General features: G+C 36.8%; 1 protein-coding gene across 1 annotated transcript in view; it reads left to right on the top strand.

The window, feature by feature from the left end:
- Positions 1-222: 222 nt before the first annotated feature.
- The window catches only part of LOC101848250 (signal recognition particle 54 kDa protein), a gene marked incomplete at its 5' end in the record, with an annotated part of 23,584 nt that continues 10,973 nt past the window's right edge, over positions 223-12,833 (top strand). The window contains 11 exon segments of the mRNA XM_013079311.1: positions 223-337; positions 886-977; positions 1,827-1,911; positions 2,974-3,078; positions 5,170-5,294; positions 5,949-6,099; positions 6,827-6,886; positions 7,474-7,562; positions 8,078-8,107; positions 8,109-8,152; positions 8,474-8,560. Of these exon segments, the coding sequence (XP_012934765.1) occupies positions 260-337; positions 886-977; positions 1,827-1,911; positions 2,974-3,078; positions 5,170-5,294; positions 5,949-6,099; positions 6,827-6,886; positions 7,474-7,562; positions 8,078-8,107; positions 8,109-8,152; positions 8,474-8,560 (946 nt within the window).

Here is a 12,833-nt window from a genome sequence, read left to right as displayed (position 1 = left end):
TCGGAGTTTTTGGGTCAGAACATTAATGGAATGGTGTTATCTTTGGTGAGTAAATTAGTTGTTTTGATCAGTACCAGCATTATACAGTATCTTCTACCATATATATATGGCCTTGCTGTTCTTGTCTGTATTTATGATGTTGAGCTTGTTGGTTAAATAAAATATCCTACCTGATGCACATTATTGAGTTTATGTTTTCAGCTGTTTTTCTTTATTTTTCAGGTTTTAGTTCTTTGTAGAATCTCAAAAGTCTGTCACCATGGTGTTAGCAGATTTGGGCAGAAAGATCACTTCTGCCCTGAAATCGCTGAGCAATGCGACCATCATCAATGAGGAGGTACAAATTATTCATTTATTTTAGTCACAATACTTCTTTTTTTTTGGTTTAGAGTAACAAAGCCTTGCATGTGTGATTTACCTCTCTTAAAAATAACAATGGTAAATGGTTGTATATCTCTTTATAATTTTCATGATGTTTCTTCGATTTTTTTTCCAAGGCATAACACTGTGTCTATTTACATAAGATTTCTCCCAGGGATTTAAAGTTCTTTATTGGTTATGAAGCCTTTTATAATTCTCTGTAAAAATCACAAACTCTTCAGACCAGAGACAGATGTCCTTTGTTGCTTTGGTTTTCAAGGCAATATTTCAATGTTGAAGGAATATTATGATAATGCATTTTGTCCCAAAATGTAATCTTTGTTCGCAGGTACGTACCACTTTAAACTTTTTTGCTCATTGATTTGTTATGGCTAATTCTGTTTTTAAAATTTCAAGCTTATCAATAAAGACATGATTCATATTAAGTACTTACGTTCTTATGAGGGATCTATTTGAAGCATTATTTAGATTTTATAATCTGTTATAATGTGTTTTTTTGAACAGGTGCTGAATAGCATGCTCAAAGATATATGTGCTGCTCTGCTAGAGGCTGATGTGAACATCCGACTGGTGAAACAGCTCAGAGAGAATGTCAGGTACTGCACACAATCACAAGTTTTTTCGTTATTTCTTTTTTTTTTAAAGTACAGACTAAATTATATCCAAGATGGCTACCCGTTATTGAAGAATGACTTGGTTGACTTCAACAGTTGGGTGTCTTGGACAGTAATGTAAAAAAAGATGGAGATGGGAAGTGGTCATTTGGACAATTTAATGTCTAGGACAGGTGGTCGTTAGAGCAGATTCGACTGTAATTGGAATTTTTGTATGGACAAACGGCTGTAACATGCAGTATTTTGTTTTTCTTTCATTTTCAGATCTCATAAATAATTATTCCCGACTGAATGATGGGTTAAACGTCATTATCATCAGAATGAGGGATTATATGTTTACTGTCCTGTTGAACTATTGTGAACCTTGCCAGGCTCGCTGCGTGACTAAATTTTTCATACAATTTTTTTTATATACATACTATGTTTTATATCAACACGTACCCACTAATTTTTAACCCTACCCATACATCGTGTTTTACTGTCGTATCCACAGGACGGGGGGAACTCTGTGCCACCACTTCCAAAGAAGAAATCTACTCGTTAATCAGATGCGTACGCTTTGCATAGCAGTCTGTCAAAATGATTGTTTGTGAAATACTGAAAATTTCAAAGAGATCTTCGTACTAGAAGTATTCTAAAATGTGAAGAATACAACCCCAGGGGTACTAAATGACCTCAGGGCGTACGGATAGGGTTATAGTGTGATATCTTTATGGATATAATGCACATTGAGTTGTTTTTTTCCCCAGAAAATGGAAATGTGCTGCATAAATGCTACTTATTATTTTTTTGGGTTTTTTTGTGATATTCAGTTTCTAAATGTTTCCCCAGATCTGTTATTGATTTTGATGAGATGGCCGGAGGTCTCAACAAGCGTCGCATGATCCAGTCAGCTGTGTTCAAAGAGCTTGTGAAGGTGAGAGAGATTTGTTCATCTGTGCTGGCACATAGTTCGTCAAAGCGTGACCAAAAATCAACCTTAGACAAGGGAATCTATAGTGTCTTGTTCTTGGTTCAATTGTGCTGTTTTTAAATACATGGTAGGAGATCAGTAGCTTTTGACCAGATTGTTGGTCACTGCTTTGGTGTGGTTTGCTCCCCTTTTTTTGTCTTCACTGTGTTTCTTTTGACATTGTTCCTGACAAAATACTCAAAATCACAGTCAGCTTACTGTATATTACATTCAACATCGCTGTCAGCTTACTGTATATTACATTCAACATCGCTGTCAGCTTACTGTATATTACATTCAACATCGCTGTCAGCTTACTGTATATTACATTCAACATCGCTGTCAGCTTACTGTATATTACATTCAACATCGCTGTCAGCTTACTGTATATTACATTCAACATCGCTGTCAGCTTACTGTATATTACATTCAACATCGCTGTCAGCTTACTGTATATTACATTCAACATCGCTGTCAGCTTACTATACATTCAACATCGCTGTCAGCTTACTGTATATTACATTCAACATCGCTGTCAGCTTACTGTACATTACATTCAACATCGCTGTCAGCTTACTGTATATTACATTCAACATCGCTGTCACGAGCACATGGAATATATTTCCATAATCTCAGACTCAAACCATTCTGGTTGATCAAGAAGTATGCAAATAGAATTGGATGCTGTTTGTCATCGCCTCAGAGAATATTTTTGCTCTAGAGTGTTTTGAAAATATCCAGAAGTTCATCTGTTCTTTCTTTGCCTGAATGCTAGATATCCATTCTGTAAATCTGACCTTTTGAGATGGGCTATGGCTAATGCCTTTTCTTTTATTGATAGCTCAATAATGTCTGTAAGAAAATTATTTTTTTGACCTAGTGCCTGCAAGTGCATTGTTATTATTATCATGTTTAAAATTATTATTATTATTATTATTAATAATAAAATTATTTTTATGTGTAATGGGGTCGTCAAAGCAGCGTGATAATGGTAAAAGTTGCAACATGCTCGTTTTGTTTCTGCAGTTGATCGATCCTGGTGTGAAGGCCTGGCAACCCAGTAAAGGCAGGAACAACGTCATTATGTTTGTTGGTCTGCAGGGATCTGGAAAGACCACAACTTGCACAAAGGTAGGGAGGATTTTGCAACCTTTTCCTTCAGGAAACAAGGAGGAAAGAGATTGTCTTACACAGCGACATGGGTTGTAACTCAGATGGTTCCCACCTGCAAACACACATACACACATGCTTGCCCGCTCGCACGCACTCACACACACACACACACACACACATACACACACACACACGGGCGCGCGCACGTACGCGACTGTCCTTTCTCTCTCTGTCTCTCTCTCTGTCTCTCTCTCTCTCTCTCTCTCTCTCTCTCTCTCTCTCTCTCTCTCTCTCTCCCTCTCTCTCTCTCTCTCTCTCTCTCTCTCTGTCTCTGTCTCTCTCTCTCTATCTGTGTGACATGTCGAGTTCGTACTTTTTCTGTCGTCCCGTTCAATATTGAAATAATTGCTGAGAAACTCTTCCTTCTACACTTTAAGTACTATAACTACATTATTTGTGGTGCTATATCAGGAATAATGATATCTATAGCTGTTTTTTCTTTGTGGGTCTTCTAGATTTTTATTTTTGAGCATAACTCGTGTAGTCATTTCGCAAGGCAACTTTGATTCCCGGTGACTTTGTTTCTATCAGCTATTTTGGGGCCCTTGAATGAGCATAATATCGTTCAATGTTTACTCTCTGCCCTGACTGGTTCCAAGGCTGTAACTGTGCTTAATTTTATAATAAACAGAAATTTTGCGACGCCTCGTGCTCTGTCGTCATTTGTTATGCTCGAAAGAACCAATCAGAAAACGAAAAATAATAGGGGTGGAGGAACGTGCATTGTTCCTGTCGATCTATTCAAAGCGTATTGTTGTGCGATGCAAGATGCCAAGAAGAATAACGATGGATGAGACGAATTCATTTAAGTTTTCTTATGTTGTCATCAAATCTTAACATGTTATGTTCGTAAAAAGCTGTTATGTCCGAAAAATGTTTCCCCCCCATTTAATTAAATTTAAACCAAGTAATGATTAACATCGCACTGCGTTCCAATGGTCAAGTAGTGGTAGATCTAGATGCGATCACGTGTGCTTGGCTAGATGTCAACCAGAGGGGAAAGTTTGATGTAAATTGATATGTTCCAATATGATTACAAACATTTATCAGTAATATGTCATCGTGGTTATGTTCGAAAGATATTTGGTACTTTGCCTAGTCTCGTAAAATGTGAATTAAGTGGCATTTTTTCACCATTATCATGCATTATGAGTCGAACTGAATCTCCTGAATCTTTATTTGCCAAAATTTTCAAAAAATGAATTCAAAATATGAAAGTGGAAAGATTTTCATTTCTTTCGGACCTAACTATGATGACACAAATGCGAACACAAAGACATTCAGAATTTCTTTTTTCTGTGATTTTATATGCTTTTCATGCTTACGTTTGAAAATTAAAGCAATGAGAAAACTAATAAAATAATTTTATGTACCATAAATTACTTTTCATGGTATTTTTCACTTTGTGTCATCGTGGTTATGTTTGAACAATATTTGCTATTTTGCAGAGATTCATAGTAAAATGTGAATAAAGTGGCATTTTTTCATCATTAACATGCATTGTGAGTCAAATTGAATCTTCTGAATCTTTATTTGTTCTAATTTTCATAAAAGAAATTAAGACATGAAAACAGGAAAGATTTTCATTTCTTTCGGATATGACTATGATGACACAAATGCACACACAATGGCATTCAGAATTTCTTGTTTCTATGATCCTCACCATTTTATATATTCTTCATGCTTATGTTGAAAATTAAAGCAATAAGGAAACTGTTAAAAATAATTTTGTATGTTCAAATTCTAAAAAACGTGTCATCATAGTTATGTCCGAAAGAATTTGACTTGATGTTATGTAACGCCAGTTACACAGCTTAGCATGCCGTCTGTAGGTCTGTAAATACATGTTTTGTAGGAAGAGATATACATGAATAGAACAATTCAAGTAAAAACAAAATAATAAACACTTTATCATCAATCCTCTGTGGTACATTTTAGGTACCCACCTATTGGAAAAAGCTCATATAGATAGATGTGTATGTTTAAAACAGCAATACACATTGATGATATCTGAGGAGAAAACTAATTCACTTTGTGATATCTCTGCAGCTGGCCTACTACTATCAGCGAAAAGGCTGGAAGACTTGCCTGATCTGTGCTGATACTTTCCGTGCTGGAGCTTTCGACCAGCTCAAACAGAACGCTACCAAAGCCAGAATTCCGTTCTACGGAAGGTTTGTTACCTCCAAAATCAAACTTATGTTCTAAGGGCACTGCGTGTGTTTTACAGGAATTGTGGTTAGCTCATCTCTTATGAGTCCTGCATTTGAGAGCTATCATTTTGGTATCTACTGAGTTGATGTGTTCAGATTTCTTACTCAAAGTATTTGTTCCAGTTTCTGCCTGATTTTGTGAGGTGACTGTATAGTTTGGAATTATTGATACAGTATGCAAGAATGTTTGTTTTTTGTTTATATTTATTTTTTGTCTTTCATGCAAGGTAAAACATGTATTGCCTTTTCAGTGACAAAGAAACATTTGGGGTTTTTTTTGTTTCAGTTTTCTTTTGCTCCCACAAGTCATTGTGTTCTCTCTCACCCACTAACATGCACACTCATCAGTTATGAACCTTGTGCAAGTACATTTACAGTTTCACATCTATGTATGCATTCTCTGTGCTCCTGTTTGTCTTTTCCCCTTTGACGTATTTAGTCTTTTAGTCGTACAGTTTGTCTTGGTAAAGAAAAAAGGGAGGATAGGAATAGAACTAATGCTTTCAAAAGTGAGATGAGCAAGAATATACAATTTAATGATTTTTACCTATTAATTTAAGTTGTGTGGTGTTAGATGCTGACAACATTTTTAAAAATCTTTTTCCTGTCCAACAGCTACACAGAGATTGATCCTGTGGTGATAGCCCAGGAGGGTGTGGACAAGTTCAAAGATGAAAACTTTGAGATCATCATCGTGGACACCAGTGGTCGACACAAGCAGCAGGATTCTCTGTTTGAAGAAATGTTGCAAGTGGAGCAGGCTGTCGTAAGTTGTGCCCTCCTCATTGATGAATGCTCTGTAGATTTTACTTGTTTAGAAACATGACAAGTTTTGTTGGATGAAGTTTTCTTGGAGGGGTTTTTTTTTGTGGTACAGTTCTTCTAGTATTGTTCCATGGTAGATTTTGTTTCCTTTGTTACATTCTCCACGTTCTCTTTTGTTCTTTTTGTTACATAGCTTTTTCAAACTTGGGGAAGTCTCCTTCCTACACCTTCAAGTCCATGCCTTTTACCTTGAAATCATAGAGAGAAATCTGTCAGAAATTTGCTTGTTCCCCTTGAGAATATATGATACTGATTTTTTAAAATCAAAACACATTTGTCAAGAAACTTAATTTGTACCCCAATACCCCTCCCTCTGTGGTGTCATACTGGCTGCTGTGCGCAGAAAATTTTCCCAGAAGAACTGTAAAGGAAAGTTGATCCTATCCACAAAATTTATGCATTTCTGGGTCGAGGCCTATACACTCATATATGCACACACACGAACATATATTATAAATATATGATTATATATACATGCTTTGCATGGTCTCACAATATTTTCCCCTTTTTCACTGAAGACAGGGGGAATTGAAATTAGTATAGTATTTTTTTTCCAATGCATTAGTCTGGTTTCATTATGTGAGGAACAGTTACAATATTTATAGCATTTAGGAAAGATGTATGGTTGTGTCTGAGTACTTACCAGATTGTCTCCTTTTTTTTTCCAGCGGCCAGACAATATCATTTTTGTGATGGACGCTACCATTGGTCAGGCTTGTGAAGTCCAGGTGGGTGTTAAAGCTGTGTTGGTGTCTCTTGAAATTGTACTTACGTACTTTATTTTGTTTATGAAACCGTATCAGTTTATACTGTCCTTTTTGAAAAGGAGTGCATGATAAGATGAATGTAATTCCACATACTTCAAATTTTTATTGGTTGGCGGATGCTCTGGTGTGGTTTGTTCTTTTTTTCAATCAAACATCTATCATCCTGATCTCTCCTTCTTTTCTGTGTTTGTTACTCTCTTGTAACACCTCTAATCTTCGGCATTTATATGACCTTATTGTGTTGCAAATGCCATAAAACTCTTACGAAAACTTAAATTTTTATTTAAACTAAAGGGAGATTTAATATACAATATTTAACGCTTGTGTTTACCTCAGGAATACTGATTTCTTAGTAAGTTTACCTGATACTTGTAGTAAAAATATTTTGTTTTTACTACGCATTCATATGCATATCTTTATAAGATATAAAAACCAAAATTGGCCAAGAATAGCCTCAGTGTGAATGCGATAGGGGGAAATATATAAGGCAAGAGTAGAAATTATGGGTGACTGTCGTTCAGTGTGTCTGATTTTTTGTTTCTGGACAGGCAAAAGCTTTCAAGGACAAAGTAGATGTGGCCTCTGTGATCATCACAAAGTTGGACGGTCATGCTAAAGGTGGTGGAGCTCTCAGCGCGTAAGTCATATTTTTTGGTGCTGTATCCATTATTGAGAACTTTGTGTTTGTGCTCTTTGTAGTCTGCTACTTGTACTTCTTGACAGTATAACTTGATTGTTGTGTTCAGGCAAAATGTAGCAGTTATAATGCAGATAGACTGAACAGTCAATACATTTCAGTCATGAAGGCAGCAACCAAAGTTATGTTTTTGTTGTCCTTTTTCCTTTGGCACGTCATTATGCCATTTGCTTTTTTGTCATTTCTAGTGAACGGCTGCCAACTGTGACCTAATCACATTGGCTTCAGATTCTTTCTGTAGGATTTTTTCCTGGCCTCATTTGGAAGATGAGTTCAATTCCTCACTGAATTGTTGTAAAATGTGAGATGTTGGATAGGCATCACTGTTTTTGTAACTATTTTCATTTCTGTAACCAGTCTTTGTCCTGGGTAAGATAATCAGAATAAATATGGGGTATCTTAATGTTAGTTTAGTTCTGGTTCAGTATCTTGTATGGCCTTTGTTTCTTTTTCAGTGTTGCAGCTACCAAAAGCCCTGTGATATTTATTTGAACCGTTCAAAGTGCAGCCTTTTGTCAGCAAACTCTTGGGTAACTCATCTACTTCTCTTTAACGTACAGAAGGGAAGAAAAGAACATAAACCATTTCTATGTATTTTTATGGGTAATTTTGTTTTGTTACAAAATAAATAGCATTGATGCATAAACAGATTCTGGATTTTAACATGTCCTATAATACATATCTCACCACACCTTGACTGGTTACTGCAGTTGTTGTTTTTTGTTTTTTTTAATGACTTTTAAAATTAATCTCATTCTGCTGTTTTATACCTTTGATCATACTGCCTTCCGTGCATCAAAAGATGCCCACTGACTGCTCATATCAAAACTTGACTTTACTTTCTCTCTCAGGAATGGGTGACATTGAGGGTCTCATAGACAAAGTGAATGAGCTGAAGCTGGATGACAATGAAGAACTCATGAAGAAGTTGAAACATGGTGAGTTTTTTTATTTCAATTTTGATGCATGTTATGTGACTGTTTTGAAGATCTTTCTGAAGTAGTGTAATGACGAGGACTACCATGAAAGGGATATGGAATGTGATTCTGAAGATCACATGAATTTTAGTAATGTATCGCTCAGGGAGCTCAGGCAGAGGGATGAGGTAGCATCAGGAGGTCAGGGCTCAAAGGCTTAACTCTTCATGTCTGTAGAGGATTTTTGTTGTGACCGAAGCCTCCCAGGGACTGATCCTATACAGCAGTAGGGTGGGATACAAAAGTTTATATAACTTTCGAACTACTAGGCCCACATCAAAACTTTTGGTATGTTTGTGTTCAGAAATAAATTTGCAATTATTGGTGTTCATTTTAGATGCCTTTATTGAAGTATTAAAATAGACTATTGAAGTAAATGGCCATTAGCAAAAAAAATTGTTACAATATAACATAACACCGTTCACACAAATAGGGGTGTAACTTTATAAACTTGAACACAGAGCCAAAGTAAAGGAAGTAAAAATGTTGATATACATTCTAGGATTACATCTGTGGTGGCTGTAACTACTTTGAAGCCCATTCTTTTGAAATACACCCAAATAAAAAATGTTTTTTCAGAACCCTCATTCGGCACAAAAGTCTAGATCTCTATATATTAGACTTGCGTGTTTGCCCACAATCGTCTGAAATCCGATGATCGCGACCCGTGCGTGTTTGCCCACAATCGTCTGAAATCCGATGATCGCGACCCGACCCACCACCTGGCCGATGCTATCGCTAGGCCACCTGTATTAGGCAATGTGCAAAGTATGAGGTTTAGCCGATTGCCAGCGCGCCCTTTTCTCCAGTCGACTTGGTTAGCACTTTCGTTTTCGTGCCGACGTCGGCGTTTCCGACATAATTGTCGGAAACTGAGTAGAAATACGAATACGAAAAAGGACGACGACCTAAGTTAGATCTACTTTCAGTTTCGTGCTCGAGTGACCATTTTGAATTTCGTCTGTTGACCAATTCTTTTGATCATGTCAAAAGGCCTACTCACTTGTTCTATTAGATCTAGGTTAGACCTGCATGTTTGCCGACAATCGTCTGAAATCCAACAATCGCGACCCGACCTGCGAACCGGCCGATGCTATCGCTAGGCCCGCCTGTATCAGTCAATGTGGGTAGTGCAAGGCCTGGCCGACTGCCAGCGACCCCCTTTTCTCCCGTCGGCTTCGTCGGCACTTTCGTTTTCGTGCCGACCGCCGACGCGCGCACCGCCGACTGCCGACGTCAGCGTTTCCGACATAATTGTCGGAACCTAAGTAGAAATGCGAATACGAAAAAGGACAACAACTTGAATTATCTACTTTCAGTTTCGTGCTCGAGCGGCCATTTTGAATTTCGTTTGTTGACTAATTCAATTGTTCAGATCGTGTAGATTCATTCAAGTCCAACTCTCTTGTTCTAATAGAATCTAGATCTAGAATCTAGATCTAGATTTTTATAGATCATTATAGACCTCAATGGAGGATTCATATTCCAATTCTATTGTGTCAAACCATATCATAAGTTGTGCTGTAATATTTATATTGGTAAAAATAAGCATTTCATCAGGTGGGTGAATTATTTATTTATTTAGATTCTAGAGATTTAGAATCTACATCTAGATCTAGTAAAGATCTAGATCTAGATCTAGAATCTAGACTCAGCTGAGTCCCTCTGTTCAGAATCGGATGCGGATTTCTAGTTCAAGGCCTATTCCTATTCACTTGTTCTACGAGATCTAGATCTAGATTTATTTAGATTACTAGATCTATATGGAGGATTCATATTCCAATTCTATTGTTTATTGTATCAAACCCTATAGCAATGTAGATGTAAGCCATATATAGATCTAGAATCTAGATCTAGATCTATATGCTCCTTGTTTGTTTTGGAGTGTGGTTTTTTTAATTAAAAATTTTTTTTTTCATTTAGGACTTGTTTTGGCCTTTTTACATGAGGCACGTTGCAGGTTCTTTTTGGGGGGTAGGGTTAGGGTTAGGTCTCTTCTTTATTGTGTTTGTTGGGGTGGTCGCTCGTTACTCGGATGTCCTTCCATATGACACCCACAAAGGCTTTTTTGTGCGCAAAATTTTCAGACAATCTGGTTGAGGCTCACATGCAGGTCTATCTAGGTTTATGTATAGAACATTATAGACGTAAATGGAGGATTATTCCAATTCTATAATGCCTAACCCTATTATAGGTTTTGCTGTAATGTTGTTGGTAAAACAGCATTTCATCAAGTACGTAAATTATTAGAAGGCTCATCAGCTGAGTCCCTCTGTTCGGATGCGGATTTCGTTCAAGGCCTAGAATTTCTATTTCTATTCCTATTCACTTGCTCTACTAGATATAGATCTAGAATATAGATCTAGATTTATTTAGATTACTATATTTATGGAGGATTCATGTATTCCAATTCTATTGTGTTATAAATTGTATCAAACCCTACATTGCAATGTAGGCCATTATGCTCCTTGTTTGTTTTGGGGTGTGGTTTTTTTTACATTTTGGACTTTTGCTAACTTTTTTTGCATTTCTAAAGGGCCATTGCAGATTCTTTTTTGGGGGCCCATGCCCCCATCATGTACCTCTACAAGTGCTGCTATTTTATGAGGGAGGACTTTCGTAACGAGCGACCAAAATGAGACAAAGTAGAGTAAAAGGCTACTTTTAAGTGTAAGGTTAAGGTTAGGGTTTCGGTTAGGCTTAGGGTTTGGGTTAGGGTTAGGTCTCTTTATTGTGTTGTTAAGGTGGTCACTCGTTACACGGAAGTTCTTCCTTTTATGACACCCACTAAAGCTCTTATGGAGGGAAATCGATTGTTTTATTTGGGGGGTGGTATGCGCAAAATTTTCATACAATCTGGTTGAGGCTCACATTCAGGTCTAATATATACTTAATATACACACTTTGTTAAATCAAAGGCTTACATTTATAGTTTTGTTTGAATATACCTAAATATGAAAACTGTCATTTTGCACATTTTCAAAGTAATTTTGAGTAATTCTTTGAAGTATCCCGGTGTAAGATAAAGTGTACAATAACTACATATAAAAAAGTCACATTCACATAGGCCTACATAATTATTATGATGAACTAACCTGAATAAAGCCTCAGTAAGATCCAACATCTACATACCTCCCTAGTTTTACACTTTTTGTGTAATTATTACACAAAAATGGCCCTGATTACTAAAGTACAAATGTGTAGAAAATTACCCATTTTTCCCTCCCACAAACTAGCCAGTTCGATGTCTGTAAAATGTTAATTAATTACACCAAATGATGGAAGTACTGCTCAGGCTTGGATGGGGCTTGTCGCCAGGTGGATTTGGAATTATCTCCCCTTCGCTTTGCAGTGCTGTGTGCATGATATGCGATAGGCCCGTTATTAACAAGCAACACACGGATCAGGCCTCTTCTTAATGACTGCGCTAAATTTGTTGCAAGTCAGAGCATCCAGAAATCTAGAATCTACCTGTGTGTGTGTGATTACACTTTTTTGTCTCAAATTACTCAAAATCGTCTTTTCTTTTACACATTTTTGGATCTTGAATTAGGGAGGTATGGATCTAGATCTAGATTTATGATACCCAAATTGAACGAAAATTTTGTCTCAGTATGATCCAAAAAGAAAACTGCCACTATAATCATTTCAGGAGCAATCTTCAGCCAAGGTAATCTCCGTAATTGACACAAACAAATTAGACACAGAAAATCAGCTGTTGGGAAACAAGCCGTCAAATCTAGCATATGCGCCCGCACAAACGCTACAAAATGAAAGTACAAACAGAAGAAGACCTATTTTCGGCATTTGCGACCATAATTTTGGTTGATGTCATGAAATAATACTTTCATTTGTATTTAATGAAGGCTAGTGTAGTTAGCCGGGCTAAACCCAGTTAACACCAAGCCGCTCCCACCGGCTCACTGGACATGAAGAGTTAAGAACTGTCTAGCACACACATAATAACAAACAATCACAAAGCGGACACGTACCTTGCTAAACACGCACATAGCTAACAGATTTTCAGGTTCTGAATTTTCACTTTTATTCATGTCATATATTCTTTATATTTAAAACATGTGCATTGCTAGATTTTTGTACTTACAAGAAAATTTTCAGGTCCTGCCAATTTCGCCATGTACATGCTAAACTGTATTTAACTAAAGTGACACTCTAGCAGTGGAATTCAGTGTTATGGGTTCATTTCAGATGAAAGTGGAATTTTTAAAATTTA

Source organism: Aplysia californica, unplaced genomic scaffold, assembly GCF_000002075.1.
Source record: "Aplysia californica isolate F4 #8 unplaced genomic scaffold, AplCal3.0 scaffold00003, whole genome shotgun sequence".
NCBI lineage: Eukaryota > Metazoa > Mollusca > Gastropoda > Aplysiida > Aplysiidae > Aplysia > Aplysia californica.
The sequence above is the reverse complement of the archived record's forward strand: the minus strand, read 5'-3'. Positions and strand labels throughout refer to the sequence as shown.